The sequence below is a fragment of the Camelina sativa genome, chromosome 7 (genome assembly GCF_000633955.1).
Source record: "Camelina sativa cultivar DH55 chromosome 7, Cs, whole genome shotgun sequence".
Classification (NCBI taxonomy): Eukaryota; Viridiplantae; Streptophyta; class Magnoliopsida; order Brassicales; family Brassicaceae; genus Camelina; species Camelina sativa.
The window spans coordinates 25015855-25031298 of NC_025691.1; the positions used below are offsets into that span (position 1 = coordinate 25015855).

General features: G+C 34.8%; 2 protein-coding genes across 2 annotated transcripts in view; one reads left to right on the plus strand and one right to left on the minus strand.

The window, feature by feature from the left end:
• LOC104702461 lies at positions 2551-7877 on the plus strand. Its single transcript, XM_010418319.2, has 9 exons — positions 2551-3215; positions 3630-3716; positions 3809-3898; positions 3998-4084; positions 4172-4291; positions 4414-6531; positions 6694-6840; positions 6938-7410; positions 7524-7877. Exons 1-9 carry the CDS (start codon positions 3165-3167, stop codon positions 7678-7680), a joined length of 3330 nt encoding a protein of 1109 aa, XP_010416621.1. The 5' UTR covers positions 2551-3164; the 3' UTR covers positions 7681-7877.
• Positions 15190-15444, minus strand: part of LOC104702462 (protein IDA-LIKE 5-like) — a 1209-nt gene continuing 954 nt past the window's right edge. The window contains exon 2 of the mRNA XM_019227352.1: positions 15190-15420. Coding sequence (XP_019082897.1) covers positions 15398-15420 — 23 coding nt within the window. The 3' untranslated portion in view covers positions 15190-15397. The remainder of the gene's footprint in view (positions 15421-15444) is intronic.

The window sequence follows — 15444 nt, forward strand, 5'->3', positions numbered from 1 at the left end:
AGTTAGTGAGGATTCTCTGGTTTTGGGTGGAGATTTTATGCATATGAGATGCGCTGGACATATCATTAACTTGATAGTGAAGGATGGACTGACTGAGATTGATTCAAGTGTGACTGCAATCCGCAATGCAATCTCATATGTTAGAGGAGGACCAAATAGGAGGAAGTCATTTCAGCTGAGAGTAGATTCTGGTAAGTTTTCAAAAGGTAGTTTGCCACTAGATGTCTGCACTAGATGGAATTCGACATTTTTGATGTTGAATAGGGCGTTAAAGTTCAATGGAGCATTTGATAGGATGGAGTTTGAAGATAAGCTGTATTATGATCATTTCTTAGAGACTGAGAATGGAGTGAAAAGGATTGGACCTCCTCAGAGAGATGATTGGCGTAAGGTTGAAAGGTTAGTGAAGTTTCTCCAAGTTTTCTACCATGCGACATTGGTTGTATCTGCATCTACGACTATGAATGCATACAAGTGTTATGCTGAGATAGTTAACATATCAGTCAAGCTTCAGTTGCTTTGTCATAGTTCTGATAATGACATGAATGTAAATGCACAAAAGATGTTTGACAAATTCGACAAGTACTGGGATGGCATGAAGAACATCAACAAGATGTTGGTACTTGTTAGTGTTTTCGATCCGAGAAAGAAGATGCAGTATGCAAATTTGTGTTTTGAGGAGCTATATGGGGAAAAGAGTATAACAGCTACGATGTTGTATGGTTCAGTTTTGAGCATCCTTCGTGATATGTATAACGAATATACTACAAGATACGATGCATGAGCAAATGAGGAACTTTCTCATTCTTAGTCTTCAACTCAGAGTACTCAAGATAGACAAACAGACCGAGTATTTGACTCCATGGAGGATGAGTTTGATGGATACAACCCAGTGGACCATAAGTATGATACATTGCTTAGAAAGATTAGAGTTAGAAACACAAATGAATTGGATACTTATCTCAGGGAAGAAGTTGAGAATCCTGAATTGATGATGGGAATTGAGTATGATGTACTCTCTTGGTGGAAAGTCAATAGTGGCAAGTATCCTATTTTATCTCAGATGGCTAGGGATTTATTTGCTATGCAGGTGTCTTCAGTTGCTTCTGAAAGTGCTTTTAGCACTAGTGGAAGGATAATAAACCCATATAGAAGTTGTCTCACACACTATATGGTGGAGATTCGGATGTGTACAGAACAGTGGCTCAAGCAAGACCTTAAGTTTGAAGATATTGTGCTTACAAATGCACAAATTCTTGCTGAGTTTGAGTATGAGGATGGACTTGAAAGAGGTTTGTTTCTAATCTTGCTTAATGCTTACTATCTTAAGTTTTTGGTGTTAATATAAACTTATCTCTCAATGCTTGTAATTGTTTTTTTTTCAGAGTATGGAAGTGATTCAGAAGGACCTTAAGTTATTCACATGCCAAAGGGAAGATGCACAAGAGAAGTGAACCAAAGAATGAAAGAAGCTATTTTGGAAGATTTCAAGTTGATTTTCTCAATGGTTTGTACTTTGTAGAATGTTTGACTTAGACTTGAATTTCTTTTTTCTTTTGCTTTGAACATTTGACATTGCATTTAAGTCACCTTTGTAAGCATTTGACATTGCATTGCTTTGAACATTTGGCATTGCATTGCTTTGAACATACTCGGGTTTTGATCGGGTTTTGGACAACCCGATCGGGTTTTGGACAACCCGATCGGGTTCTTCGGGTTTCCCCGAACAAAACCCAAACCCGAAGGAACCCGATCCGAACCTGACCCTATAGTATATAAAATCCGATCGGATACTATAGGGGTGAACCCGAAAATCTGCACCCGATCGGATTCGGAAACCCGAATGCCCAAGCCTACCAAAGACCAACCAAGGCCCCACTTACTTACCTCCTCCTTAGGGGTACTTTGTCTTTTCGTAGCCACGGGCAACCAACATTCAACGTCGCTCCGCAAAAAGAATAAACCTTCCCTCTTTTTGTAAATTACCGTTATAGCCCCCAGTCCCCTCCTTGCGTGAAGTCTTCTTAGACCGGACAACCTGAACCGGCCAGCTCTGGTCCTAATTGGATTAGAACTCAGTAATAGTCATATTTAAGATAACAGTAAAAGTCTAAGAAATACGCATGGCAATATCATCAGATTGAGGAAGATAAAACTATAAGTTCCAAACAGAGAATATGATGTATCATCATCACATTTGACAATGCCTGCCCATACCAATGTAAAGATAAAAAAAAAAAAAAAAAAAACACCAAAACAATTTTAAGTTCGAATGTAGTACTCTGCTGCATGGGGAACGCCTCTCTTCCCCCTCACCTTTTTTTTTAATGCTTTTTCTTTTTTCCGTAGCCTTCACAATCACAGAGTCATAGACTCTCATAGGGATGCCTTAACATAAATATATAGTATTATATTTTTCAAAAAGTATATGAAATTGTTTTTAAGAACATTTAAAGATTAAAAAAAAAAAGGAGGAATAAAGTATATATTGTTGGGTAATAGGTGATCACTAGAAGTAAATAAACTGGTCTACTTTTTATTAGTGGTACAAAACTACAATAGTAGTATAGAGTAACAGTAGTAGTTTTTTTTTAACCGTCACGTCTTCTCTCTGTCATCGCTGTCTCTGACTTGCTTGTCTTCCTCCTTGTTCCTTTTTGCTTTTCCGTCGTTTTTCTCCGCCGGATTTTTCTCTCTCTCCACCACACTATTTATCTCCCGGAAAAAAAAACAAAAAAAAACACGATTTGTTTCGTCACTGCTAAACTTAAATAAAAAGCTTACACTTGCCAAAAAAATCAGATTTTGCTTTGGGAGGAAGAGTCTCTGAAGATCGTTTAGCTTTTCTTTTCTTTTGAATTTGGGTTTCTCTGTTCCTTTTTTTTTTTTCGCAATTTGGAGAAGCCTTGTTAGATCTGGGCAACTGCCAAAGTTTTAACTTCTTCTTTCAGTTTTTACGTTTCTCTTTCTCTCTCTCTCTCTCTCTCTCTCTCTCTCTCTGTTTCTGACTTGACCAAGTTCTGGGTGGGCTGGTTACGTGTTTAAATTGATGGTTTCCACGGCGGCTAGGACCTCGTGGGCTCTTGTTTGTAGATGATGAACGGTCCTTCGTGTAAGGATCGAAGAGGTTTGGGGTGGTCTTCTGCTGATTTTTTTCACATGGAATGGCAGATCTTGTGACCTACAGTAATGCCGCCGACCACAACGTTGAACAGGTTCCTTCTCTCTCTCTCTTCCTCTATTTGGTAATCACTTGAAATTATTTTTTGGTTCTGAAGCTGTATATAAAGCTCAAATCTTGAGTCAAAATTGTTGTAATTAAGGGGCTAAACGATTCAAGGGCGTTATCAGTAGTTATGTTTATGAATCCCCAAGCTGAAATTTTTCGAGTTTCGGTTTGTTCAAATTGTAAAAAAGTCCAGCAAATCCGAATTCTTAGTTTAGTTGGGTGATTATTTGTTTGAGTTTCCATCAGATTTTGTTCGTGTAATTAGATAACTTGTGTCTTGAATCTGTTTTGTCTTTTTAGTGAACTTGAGGTTTATTGAAAAAGGAAGGACTTTTATACATTGTAAGCAATTGGGGAAGAGTGGAACTAACAGATGTTCCTGTTAAACTGATACTCGCAGGCATTGATTACATTGAAGAAGGGGACTCAACTTTTGAAATATGGTCGCAAAGGAAAGCCAAAGTTTTATCCGTTTAGACTGTCTAGTGTAAGTTGCTTTCTGCTCCAACCACTTCTTTTTTCCTTTACTTGCTTCTTGGACAATCGCTTATTATATACTTGCTGTTGTTGGTTGTGCAGGATGAAAAATCTTTGATCTGGATATCGAGTAGTGGTGAAAAGCGACTGAAATTAGCTTCTGTATCTAAAATTGTACCTGGGCAAAGAACTGTAAGATATCTTTCATTTATTAGCTTCTTCTGTATCTAAAACTCTGCATCCCTTGTTTCAAGATTATATATAATAACCATTTCATCTCTTTTGGAACAGGCTGTTTTCCAGCGCTATCTTCGCCCAGAGAAAGATTACTTATCGTTTTCTCTCTTATACAACGGAAAAAAGAAGTCTCTTGACTTGGTTAGTCTTCCTGAAAACTAATATTTGGAGAATACTTTCAACAACACTTGATAATAACTCCAGGGATAACAGTTTACTTCTTAATAGATTTGTAAGGACAAGGTTGAGGCTGAGATTTGGATTGGAGGCTTGAAAACATTAATATCGGGTGGCCAAGGCGGGCGCTCAAAAATTGATGGCTGGAGTGGCGGAAGCCTTTCAGTTGATGTAAGTACTCTGTGTACGCTGTTTTGTGATCATTTTCTCAGGACAACTGTTGAACTTATTGGTTGATATGAACATTTCCAGTTAAGTATTCAATGCATTTGTTTGATTTTTATATATTCCAGGCCAGCAGAGACTTGACATCAAGCAGTCCAAGTAGCAGTTCTGCCAGCGCTTCACGGGGTCACAGCTCTCCGGGGACTCCCTTTAATTTTGATCCTATTGTTTCTCCTAAGAGTGCTGAGCCTGAGCCTGAGGTTCCTTCAACTGAGTCAGAGAAATCACATGTTGCACTGGACAACAAAATTATGCAAACAAAGGTATCTGGTTCAGATGGTTTTCGGGTTAGTGTCTCAAGTGCCCAAAGTAGTTCTAGTCATGGTTCTGCAGCAGATGACGCAGATGCTCTAGGTGACGTTTATATTTGGGGTGAGGTTATATGTGACAATGTTGTTAAGGTCGGGATTGATAAGAATGCAAGTTATCTGACCACAAGAACGGATGTCCATGTGCCGAAGCCACTGGAGTCGAATATTGTCTTGGATGTTCATCAAATTGCATGTGGTGTTAGGCATGCGGCATTTGTGACAAGGCAAGGTGAAATTTTTACTTGGGGTGAAGAATCTGGTGGAAGATTGGGTCATGGAATTGGGAAAGATGTTTTTCATCCTCGTCTTGTTGAATCTCTCATAGCTACTTCCTCTGTTGATTTCGTTGCTTGTGGAGAATTCCACACTTGTGCTGTTACTCTGGCCGGAGAGCTATATACCTGGGGTGACGGTACACATAATGTCGGGCTTCTTGGGCATGGCTCTGATATCAGTCACTGGATTCCAAAAAGAATTGCAGGTTCTCTCGAGGGGCTTCATGTGGCTTCTGTAAGTTGTGGACCCTGGCATACCGCTTTGATAACATCATACGGGAGGCTTTTTACATTTGGAGATGGAACATTTGGTGTCTTAGGACACGGTGACAAGGAAACAGTTCAGTATCCACGAGAAGTTGAATCTTTATCAGGATTGAGAACGATTGCGGTTTCATGCGGGGTTTGGCACACTGCTGCTGTTGTTGAGATCATTGTCACGCAGTCAAACTCAAGTTCTGTATCATCTGGAAAATTGTTCACATGGGGTGATGGAGACAAAAACCGTCTTGGACATGGTGACAAGGATCCTCGGCTTAAACCAACGTGTGTGCCTGCATTAATTGATTACAACTTCCACAAAATTGCATGTGGACACAGTTTAACAGTTGGTTTGACCACGTCTGGACAAGTGTTCACAATGGGGAGTACAGTCTATGGTCAACTTGGGAATTTACAGACTGACGGGAAATTACCGTGTTTGGTGGAAGACAAGCTTGCAAGTGAATTTGTCGAGGAGATCTCATGCGGCGCATATCATGTGGCGGCCTTAACATCTAGAAATGAAGTTTACACATGGGGTAAAGGAGCCAATGGGAGGTTAGGGCATGGTGATCTGGAGGATCGAAAAGTACCAACTCTTGTGGAAGCTTTAAAGGATAGACATGTAAAGTACATTGCTTGCGGATCAAATTACACTGCAGCCATATGTCTGCACAAATGGGTCTCTGGTGCTGAGCAGTCTCAGTGTTCAACCTGTAGACTGGCTTTTGGGTTTACAAGGAAAAGACATAACTGTTACAATTGTGGACTTGTGCACTGCCATTCATGCAGCTCAAAAAAAGCATTCCGAGCTGCATTGGCCCCAAGCGCGGGAAGACTATATCGTGTCTGCGACTCTTGTTATGTTAAGCTCAGCAAAGTGTCTGAGATAAGCGATACTAACAGAAGGAACAGTGTTGTGCCTCGTCTTTCAGGGGAGAACAAAGACAGATTAGATAAATCTGAAATAAGATTAGCTAAATTTGGGACATCCAATATGGACTTAATTAAGCAGTTGGATAGCAAAGCGGCAAAACAAGGAAAGAAGACTGACACGTTTTCACTCGGACGCAACTCTCAGCTGCCTTCTTTATTGCAGTTGAAAGATGCTGTGCAGTCTAATATAGGTGATATGCGAAGAGCGACTCCAAAGTTAGTTCCTGTTCCATCAGGTATTAACTCTCGCTCGGTGTCACCTTTCTCTAGGAGATCTAGTCCTCCCCGCTCTGCCACTCCTATGCCTTCGACTTCTGGCCTCTATTTTCCGGTGGGTATAGCAGATAATATGAAAAAAACCAATGAAATCCTGAATCAGGAGATCGTTAAGTTACGAACACAGGTATATATACATTCTCAGAGAAGGTTCATTCTTCCATGTTCTCATTTTGTTTTCTTGTGAATGGATAAAAGCTGACCACAAGTCACTTTCTTTTCCATGATCTACCGATTTGGTATTGTCATTCATGTGAGTCTAATTTAAAAATCATGGATTTGCTTTTAGGTTGACAGTCTTACTCAAAAATGTGAACGCCAAGAAGTAGAGCTTCAGAACTCGGTTAAGAAGACTCAGGAAGCCTTAACACTGGCAGAGGAGGAATCTGCCAAATCAAGAGCCGCAAAAGAAGCAATAAAGTCGCTCATAGCACAGGTAAGTCCAACAGATTTTATGAACTACATAGAAAACTTTGAATTTACTTCCCACAAGCTAACTCTAACTGATTTTGCTTGTGTATTAATAACAACAGCTCAAGGATGTAGCTGAGAAGTTGCCTCCTGGTGAGAGTGTAAAACTCGCTTGCCTTCAAAACGGAATAGACCAAAACGGTTTCCATTTCCCTGAAGAAAATGGGTTCCATCCTTCAAGGTCGGAGTCAATGACTTCATCTATATCTTCAGTTGCTCCTTTTGACTTTGCCTTTGCAAACGCATCTTGGTCCAATCTCCAGTCACCAAAGCAAACGCCTAGAGCGAGCGATAGAAACAACAACGCTTATCCAGCGGATCCGAGGCTTAGCAACAGCGAGTCAGTAATCAGTGAGAGAAACGAACCTTTCCAGTTCCAAAACAACAGCGACAATGGTTCGAGCCAAACAGGAGGACTTGTTAACAATACTAATCAGGTAGAAGCAGAGTGGATCGAGCAGTACGAGCCAGGCGTGTATATAACCCTTGTCGCCCTCCACGATGGAACTAGAGATCTACGAAGAGTCCGCTTCAGGTTAACATTGTTCCTCATACTCTTTGAATTTTACATTCCAAATTTTTACCAGTAAGTGTGATGATACTAAAGATTGTGATTGTTTCTTTTTTTTTGTTTTTTGTTTCTTGCAGCCGAAGAAGGTTCGGGGAACATCAAGCTGAGACATGGTGGTCGGAGAATCGAGAAAAAGTGTATGAAAAATATAATGTAAGAGTATCGGAAAAATCAACGGCTTCTCAAACGCATAGAGACGACGAAGAAGAAGAAGAAGACGACGTTCCTCAGTAGTAGTCAGAGTAACATTTTGTATCATTTTGGCCCGTAATTTCCAGTTTCTTTCTGTTTTGCCCCGAAACTCTTCGTTATTCAACTTTACTCTTCCTTTTTTTCTTTTTCTTTAATCTCTATCTCGATTAAAACTGTGGGAGATTAATTTTCGTGTACACTATGTTGTATATATATAAAGACCATCGGTTCTTGGATCACGTTATATAGCAAGCAAAGAAAATTGAAGTATGGTAGATCTACGTTTCTAAATTTAAATTGAAACTAGATTTTAATCCGCGGGATAATTTTTATAACTAAATTTTTTTATGTTTAAGTTATATTGATTAATTTTATTTGTTTTGTTTAGTGTTTAAGATTATATAATTGTATTTTGATTGTTAATTCAAAATTAAGATATTTTGTGTGCTTTAGTATAATAGGCAACCCATAAAAACTATATGCAAGCATTTTTTTTTTTTTAGCAAATTAAAATGTTTAGAATATATATATATATATATATATATTTAAAAATATGGTAATTATGGGATACTAATTAATGTTAATTAGATTCATTTCAAATATATTTTTTGAAACTAATATAAAGTATGATGTAAACTAATTTTGATATACAAAAAAAATTCTTTCAAAATACTAATTTTGGGTTTTCAAGAGAGGTATTATATATCATTATTTAAATCACAAATTTATTTTCTAATAGCTAAACAAATACTAAAAAGTGTAGAATGATCAAGTCTAAGTGATATGATCGATAAAACATTTACTCTAATGTTACATAGTACATACACCTTGATACAATGGATAGTCATCAATACTTCATGTCTTAAACCAAAATATTGAAAATAATAATGTCAGTCTATATAATAAACTTTGTAATTACAATTTTGTGCATTGAATAGCTTTCATAATACACGTGGATAAGTATATTGAACTCACAAGCTATCCCTCTTGTCGTATATCGTATCTTTGTTATGTTTTATCTACACCACTGGTTAGAAGTAAAATTAACCGAGAGATTTGTGATAAATACAATACGAAGGCCAATAAACAAAAATTAAGTAAACTTAATTTCAAAAAGCTGATAGTAAACCATTCTCTTACTTCTACATATCGGCATATCCCATAGAATCACTTACCTATAAGGGTTTGATACTTATTTTTATTGAATGTTGCTTGATGGAAAAACAAAACAAATTTTGGTATATGGGATTGAGATATGTGAAACTATGTTGTAAATCAAAACTTTAATAATGAATTAGGAAAGCCATAGAATAACGTAGATCTTAATAATAACAGATATAAAGATGATACCTAGGTAGGTATACTAAACTCAAAATTGGCTCTGTTCTCAACATTGCCTTTACAAGGACTCACCTACAGGGGAAAAATGAAACATGTTTTAATTGGCCATGTTCTTGTGAAAAACATAATTTCAAAAGTCAAGTAAGCAATTAAAAAAAAAAGTAACAATGCTAAAGTAAACGTACCTGTGCTAAATCATTTTCTTAGTTCTCCAAATTCTGGAGCTCCTCTTTTGAACATCACATGAGTTGTTTGCCTTTCAATCTTGCTTTGTTTGTTAACAATAAGAAATGTTTATATTTTCTTGAAGTAAACTTAGATAAAACCCATCCCACCATATAACTATCCACGAAAATCACAATCAAGCCTTCTCAAATTACAAAAATAAAAATAAAATATATATAATACAATAGTTTCTTAACCAGTAAATCAATAATGCTTGATGAGCAAGGAATCAAACGATCCTTAGCAATAAACACGAGATTTGTCTGTATGCCTATTTGAGTTGGTAACATTATTGCAGAATAATATTCAGTTTCTTAACGAGATATATACTGAATTAAATGTATTTCTTGGTGACAAAGTTAAATATTTGCTAAATTGATTTTCTTAATTTGGATTCTCGTGTTTATGAACGTTATCTACATCATAATAATCATTGAGATTGTAATCCTTTGTTTCTCAAAGTCGGTTGATTTACATTCAACTATCACATATAGTCCTTTAAGATCTACTAAAATAGGGTTTCTGATTTTAATCTTGTTTTAAAATTTAATGCGTAGAGTTGTGTTTGGAAACATCAAAAAGTATAGATGGTGTCAAGCTTATTATGACAATAAGTGTAAATAAATTTGTTCGATTAATATAGTTCCGTTAAATGCGTTTCCAGGAATTGTTATTTTAGAAAATAGTTAGGGGTTAATGTTGTAAATAAAACAAATTAAATAACAGAAACTTCAAGGGCATAACACAAAATGTACTTCAAAAATAATCATATAGATAGATAATTTTGATTTTTTTTGTGTGTGATTAATTGACTTAAATACAATGATTAAGTTGTACCTAATTCTGTGAGACATTGCGTTACCAAAATATAAGTCAACCCCACAACTAATTAAGCAACTAAAAATCCATCAACTTCCCACCAATNAAATTGAACATTTCGTCACCTATATTTTCCTTGACTTCTATTCTATGCTTTGTCGACAACCAAAACGCCTTTCAAGTTTCAACCTAACCGCCTTATAAAGTAAGTGTAAATCTCATTTTACTTGGCTCATTACACTACAAGAAAATAATTTTATTGAGACATATTTTTGAGATAANTTCTCCAAATTCTGGAGCTCCTCTTTTGAACATCACATGAGTTGTTTGCCTTTCAATCTTGCTTTGTTTGTTAACAATAAGAAATGTTTATATTTTCTTGAAGTAAACTTAGATAAAACCCATCCCACCATATAACTATCCACGAAAATCACAATCAAGCCTTCTCAAATTACAAAAATAAAAATAAAATATATATAATACAATAGTTTCTTAACCAGTAAATCAATAATGCTTGATGAGCAAGGAATCAAACGATCCTTAGCAATAAACACGAGATTTGTCTGTATGCCTATTTGAGTTGGTAACATTATTGCAGAATAATATTCAGTTTCTTAACGAGATATATACTGAATTAAATGTATTTCTTGGTGACAAAGTTAAATATTTGCTAAATTGATTTTCTTAATTTGGATTCTCGTGTTTATGAACGTTATCTACATCATAATAATCATTGAGATTGTAATCCTTTGTTTCTCAAAGTCGGTTGATTTACATTCAACTATCACATATAGTCCTTTAAGATCTACTAAAATAGGGTTTCTGATTTTAATCTTGTTTTAAAATTTAATGCGTAGAGTTGTGTTTGGAAACATCAAAAAGTATAGATGGTGTCAAGCTTATTATGACAATAAGTGTAAATAAATTTGTTCGATTAATATAGTTCCGTTAAATGCGTTTCCAGGAATTGTTATTTTAGAAAATAGTTAGGGGTTAATGTTGTAAATAAAACAAATTAAATAACAGAAACTTCAAGGGCATAACACAAAATGTACTTCAAAAATAATCATATAGATAGATAATTTTGATTTTTTTTGTGTGTGATTAATTGACTTAAATACAATGATTAAGTTGTACCTAATTCTGTGAGACATTGCGTTACCAAAATATAAGTCAACCCCACAACTAATTAAGCAACTAAAAATCCATCAACTTCCCACCAATGCATATTTATATGTTTAACATTGTCAATATTTATATTCTTTTTGTTCTACTACCATTTTAGACATTACAATTTATTCGTATGTAAAAATCTAATACATATTATCCACCAACTTCTTGTTGACTCTTTTGCAAGGCAGTAACTAAAAGTGTAGATCTACAAAATTGTCAATTTTTTTAACCCCATTATTTACAAAAAAAAAAGTGATGAAAAGAGAGAATAAATAAGTACAAGTTTTTTAAAATTAATAACATGATTTCTCACGTACTTCAGTTAAATAAGATCTTATTTTATTAAATTATTCATTATATTANACACTTAGTGACGAATATGCTACGATAATATTAATCGTCACTCTTATGATTACATTGTGACCAATATGTCATTGCAAATTAGTTATGAACTTATAACATATATGCCGGTCACAGTTTGTGACATCAAAATGAGTAAACATTAGTCATAAAATAGTATAAATTGTTATGTCATTTATACAAAGCTCATTAAGCCAAGTCTCTAACCCTAATTTAACAAGACTTATTTAAGAGATGATTAGGATTTTATTCTTTATAATTTCTGGCTTCCTAAACCTAGAGAGAGAGTACACTATTTGAGAGAAAGAGAACAAGGAGCCACAATTGAGATTAATGACAGATCTTACATGTCCTAGGAGATGGTAGAAAAAGGGGTAAACGGACTCTTTTATGGACGAATTTTGGTGAGCTATTTCCCAATCCATAGATGTAAGTTTTCTGCAAAGGATTTTGGAATCTTTTTGTAGATTAAAAGTTATCTATGTTTTCTCAAACCTATTCTGTGCAAATCCGCGAATTAACATCAGTCATCTTGTAAAATCGTTTTTCACTGCTACAAATTGAACCAGAAGCTGATCTATCCGCCGTTGGAAAGATCTGAGTCTTACCTTTCCAGAGAGCTTGAGATCGTTTCCATAGGAGTTATAATATGAAAGTTATGGTCGAATATGTGCATCTGGTCGAATTTGTGATTTTTTTTTGTAAGAATAAAGATAGCATATAGTGTATATCTAATGTTTCTGATTATAAAAAATTTGTATGATTATAAATTTAAAAAAATAATATTTTTTTGAGATTAATTTTTTAGTTATAATTTTTATCATATGCAATGAATTTTTTAGTAATAACTTGTGATCATTTAAAACTAACTTCTAATGATAAGATTGGACATTATGATAGTCACAAAATATCATGATTTTTGAGTATTTGTTAAAATTTTGCAAATATTTTTAATTATCATTTGTGACCATTTGAGACTATAGTTTCGTAATAATAAGATACATAATTAAAACGTTATTTTAAACACGAATTGTGACGATTTAAAGACGTTTTGTTAGCCTGTAATTGAGACAATTTTGTTACTTTTTATGTCGTAATTATTGATGACAAAATGGTTACTAATATATTCGTTGCAACTCTTGTGACGTTTTTGTTATAAATAAAAATTTGTGACCATTGTATTGCAACCATTCAAAAATCGTCATAAATTCATAATAATGTTTATATTGTGACTAAATACTTTTTATTGTGACTAAATATTTCGTCTTAATAAAATTATTTTCTTGTAGTATTAATAATGTGTGTGTTTAGTTTTTTTTTTTGAATAAAATGTAAAATTTATTCGAAAAAATGTAAAAACGTTTTTACATAAAGTGCAGCATGTTTCTGAGCTATTCAAAACAAAGATAGAGATTAGTGAGCTAAGGAAATAAACCCCCTAGTGTGTGGCGAACCAAAGAACCATACAGTTCTCATAACGACCATCACCTTGCTGTTGTATAGAGAGCAATCTGTTGCGGACATCCCTATCAAGCCGTTTGAGGAGCTGCTCTGGTGGAGTGGGAGCTTCCCCGTGTCTTCTACTGTTGCGTTCTTTCCATAGTGAATATACTGATAACTGAAAGGCATAGCGGAGTAAAAAGGTAGGACCCCGATCAGCTGACCAATTCGTGAGGAGGTTGAGAACATTAGCCCAGTCTGCAGAAGTATGTGTTTCGTTTTTATCTTTTTTATTTGGAAATCAAGACTTAATTATTAGATTTAATCTTTATGAGGTTGAAAAGCTCTTTTGCATTTGCATTATACTATATTTTGTTTACAATAGCTAACTTTTGGGTTCATTTCAAAGACACAAAGCTAAACATAAACCGCATGCAGTCAGCAGTATGTTAAATTGTTAATTATATGGTTGAAATAAGATCACTAGTTTTATGGTTGGGCTGCTTGCTGCTAATAAATGCGATATTTTCTCTCATAAAAGAAAATTTCAAAGTCCTTGTTGAATTATCAAACCGAAACTTACCTTTTATGAAATAAAGTAGTAATAGGTTATACTATTACTAGTATACACTATGTCAAGAATATTACTTGATGACCTCACGATTAGAATTTAATGCATCATTTATGGTGACTTCATTTAATTTTTATTTTCCTTCATAGAATTTGTGACTTCATTTATGAAAGTTTTAGGGTCTGCAAGTCCCATGTAAGTCTGTACGTATTCCAAAGAAAAAAAAAAGTATAATTGACTGATATAATATTTTCCCCGTTTCTTTTTAATTTTTCCTTAACAATATTTAAAAAGTTAATTAGTAATGAAGATGTTGTGTTGATTGGAGTTTTATATAGTTTAGAATATGTCATGGATTCTCTACTAAAGCTAGACAAAACTGATACAAAGGCTGATGCATTACATGATACATATGCTGGAAGAGTTGACAGAAGATGAAATATTACTTGATAAAGAGGATGAAGTATTACTTGGTACAAATGCTGGTAGAGCAGAACTTAAGTAGCACTTGGTGATCTTGGACACAGTGATTAACACAAAGCAGAGAAGATAAGATGTTAAATCAAGAACCCTACAGTTAGATATATCATAGGATGAGTCAAACGTCTGAAGCAGTTGTTGTACTAGTCCGAAGTTAATACATGAAGTAGTACAAGAAGCTGAGTTGAAGAGTTTGAGTACAGAAATGGGGTCGACTTGGACAAGCCAAGTGGCGGCTGCTGAGCTGGATGAACATCTTGAATAGAAGATTCAAGATGGGATCATAGAGATAAACTTTTCTATTTGTTGTATAATAGGAAATTCCTATTTGTTGTAGAAATAGGAAAATTGTCAACCCTAGGGGTTGTACAATTATTGTTAATCTCTCAATTCCTATTTGTTGTGTAATAGGAAAGTTGCTAGCTTTAGGGGTTGGGCAATTGATATAAATACCAAGAGGGCGCTTCATGAAGACTTGCGCGCTTCAAGGTAGTTTTGAGAGATGCACACAAGATGTGTGGTGTCGCTCCATCAATAAAATAGAGAGATCTTTTGATGGTTTATTCAGCTAGAAAAGAATGATCATATGCAGTTGTAATTGCTATCTTGTTCTAGTGAATTTGTTCTGGACTAGGTCCCGGAGATGTAGGAAAAACCGAACCCCGTTAACAAAGCTCTTGCGTTATTTACTTTATGCTCATATAATCTCGAAATCCATCATACACGTAATTAGACTTAGCCACAAATATGCGTTTTCATCTAAAATTGCTTACTCGATTCGATCGTAGTGCTTGGAAGCATTCTTGTGATTTGTTTTTGGAAGTTTGCAAATTCAATTGGATTTTTGAACTTTTTATATAATTTGAATAATTTTGTTGACAAAACAAATTTTGAAACTGATGGGGTATGTGATTTCTTCTTTTGGATCTATATAAAAACATATATGGCCCTTGAACATTTTTATTAATTTTCTTTTGTTAAACACTGACAAATCTTTTGCTTTCTTAAATAGTCTGGTACGTTATCTGTTTTTGTTCTTTTCTGATAAATGGAACATATTTGTTGGTGATTAACTTAATAATAACGCGAGTGAGAATATTCTGCCGCTTATCAAGGCATTAAAGGCTTCTCAATTTAAGAAAAACAAAAAAAAACATACTAGTGTTTTGTGATAGAGAGAACAAAGAAGTACATCAACATGATGCATTAATACAAATTATTCAATCATGAGTTCATCATATATATAGGGTACATATTCTCCAAACTATGATACAAGTAGGGTTAAAATAAGTAGGCGTGCGTCCAAAAATAGCTCGACCTTGAGTTTGGTTTCTCGATGGAATTTGGCAATCAGCGATTGCAATAATTAATTCCTACCCAAAAAAAAAAAAAAAAAA

Bases quoted from the DNA above. Each gene is read 5' to 3' on its own strand.
- LOC104702461 (XM_010418319.2), top strand. From the start codon at position 3,165: ATGGCAGATCTTGTGACCTACAGTAATGCCGCCGACCACAACGTTGAA. The intron at 6,532-6,693 runs GTATATATACAT...ATTTGCTTTTAG, and splicing joins TCGTTAAGTTACGAACACAG to GTTGACAGTCTTACTCAAAA. The intron at 7,411-7,523 runs GTTAACATTGTT...TGTTTCTTGCAG, and splicing joins CTACGAAGAGTCCGCTTCAG to CCGAAGAAGGTTCGGGGAAC.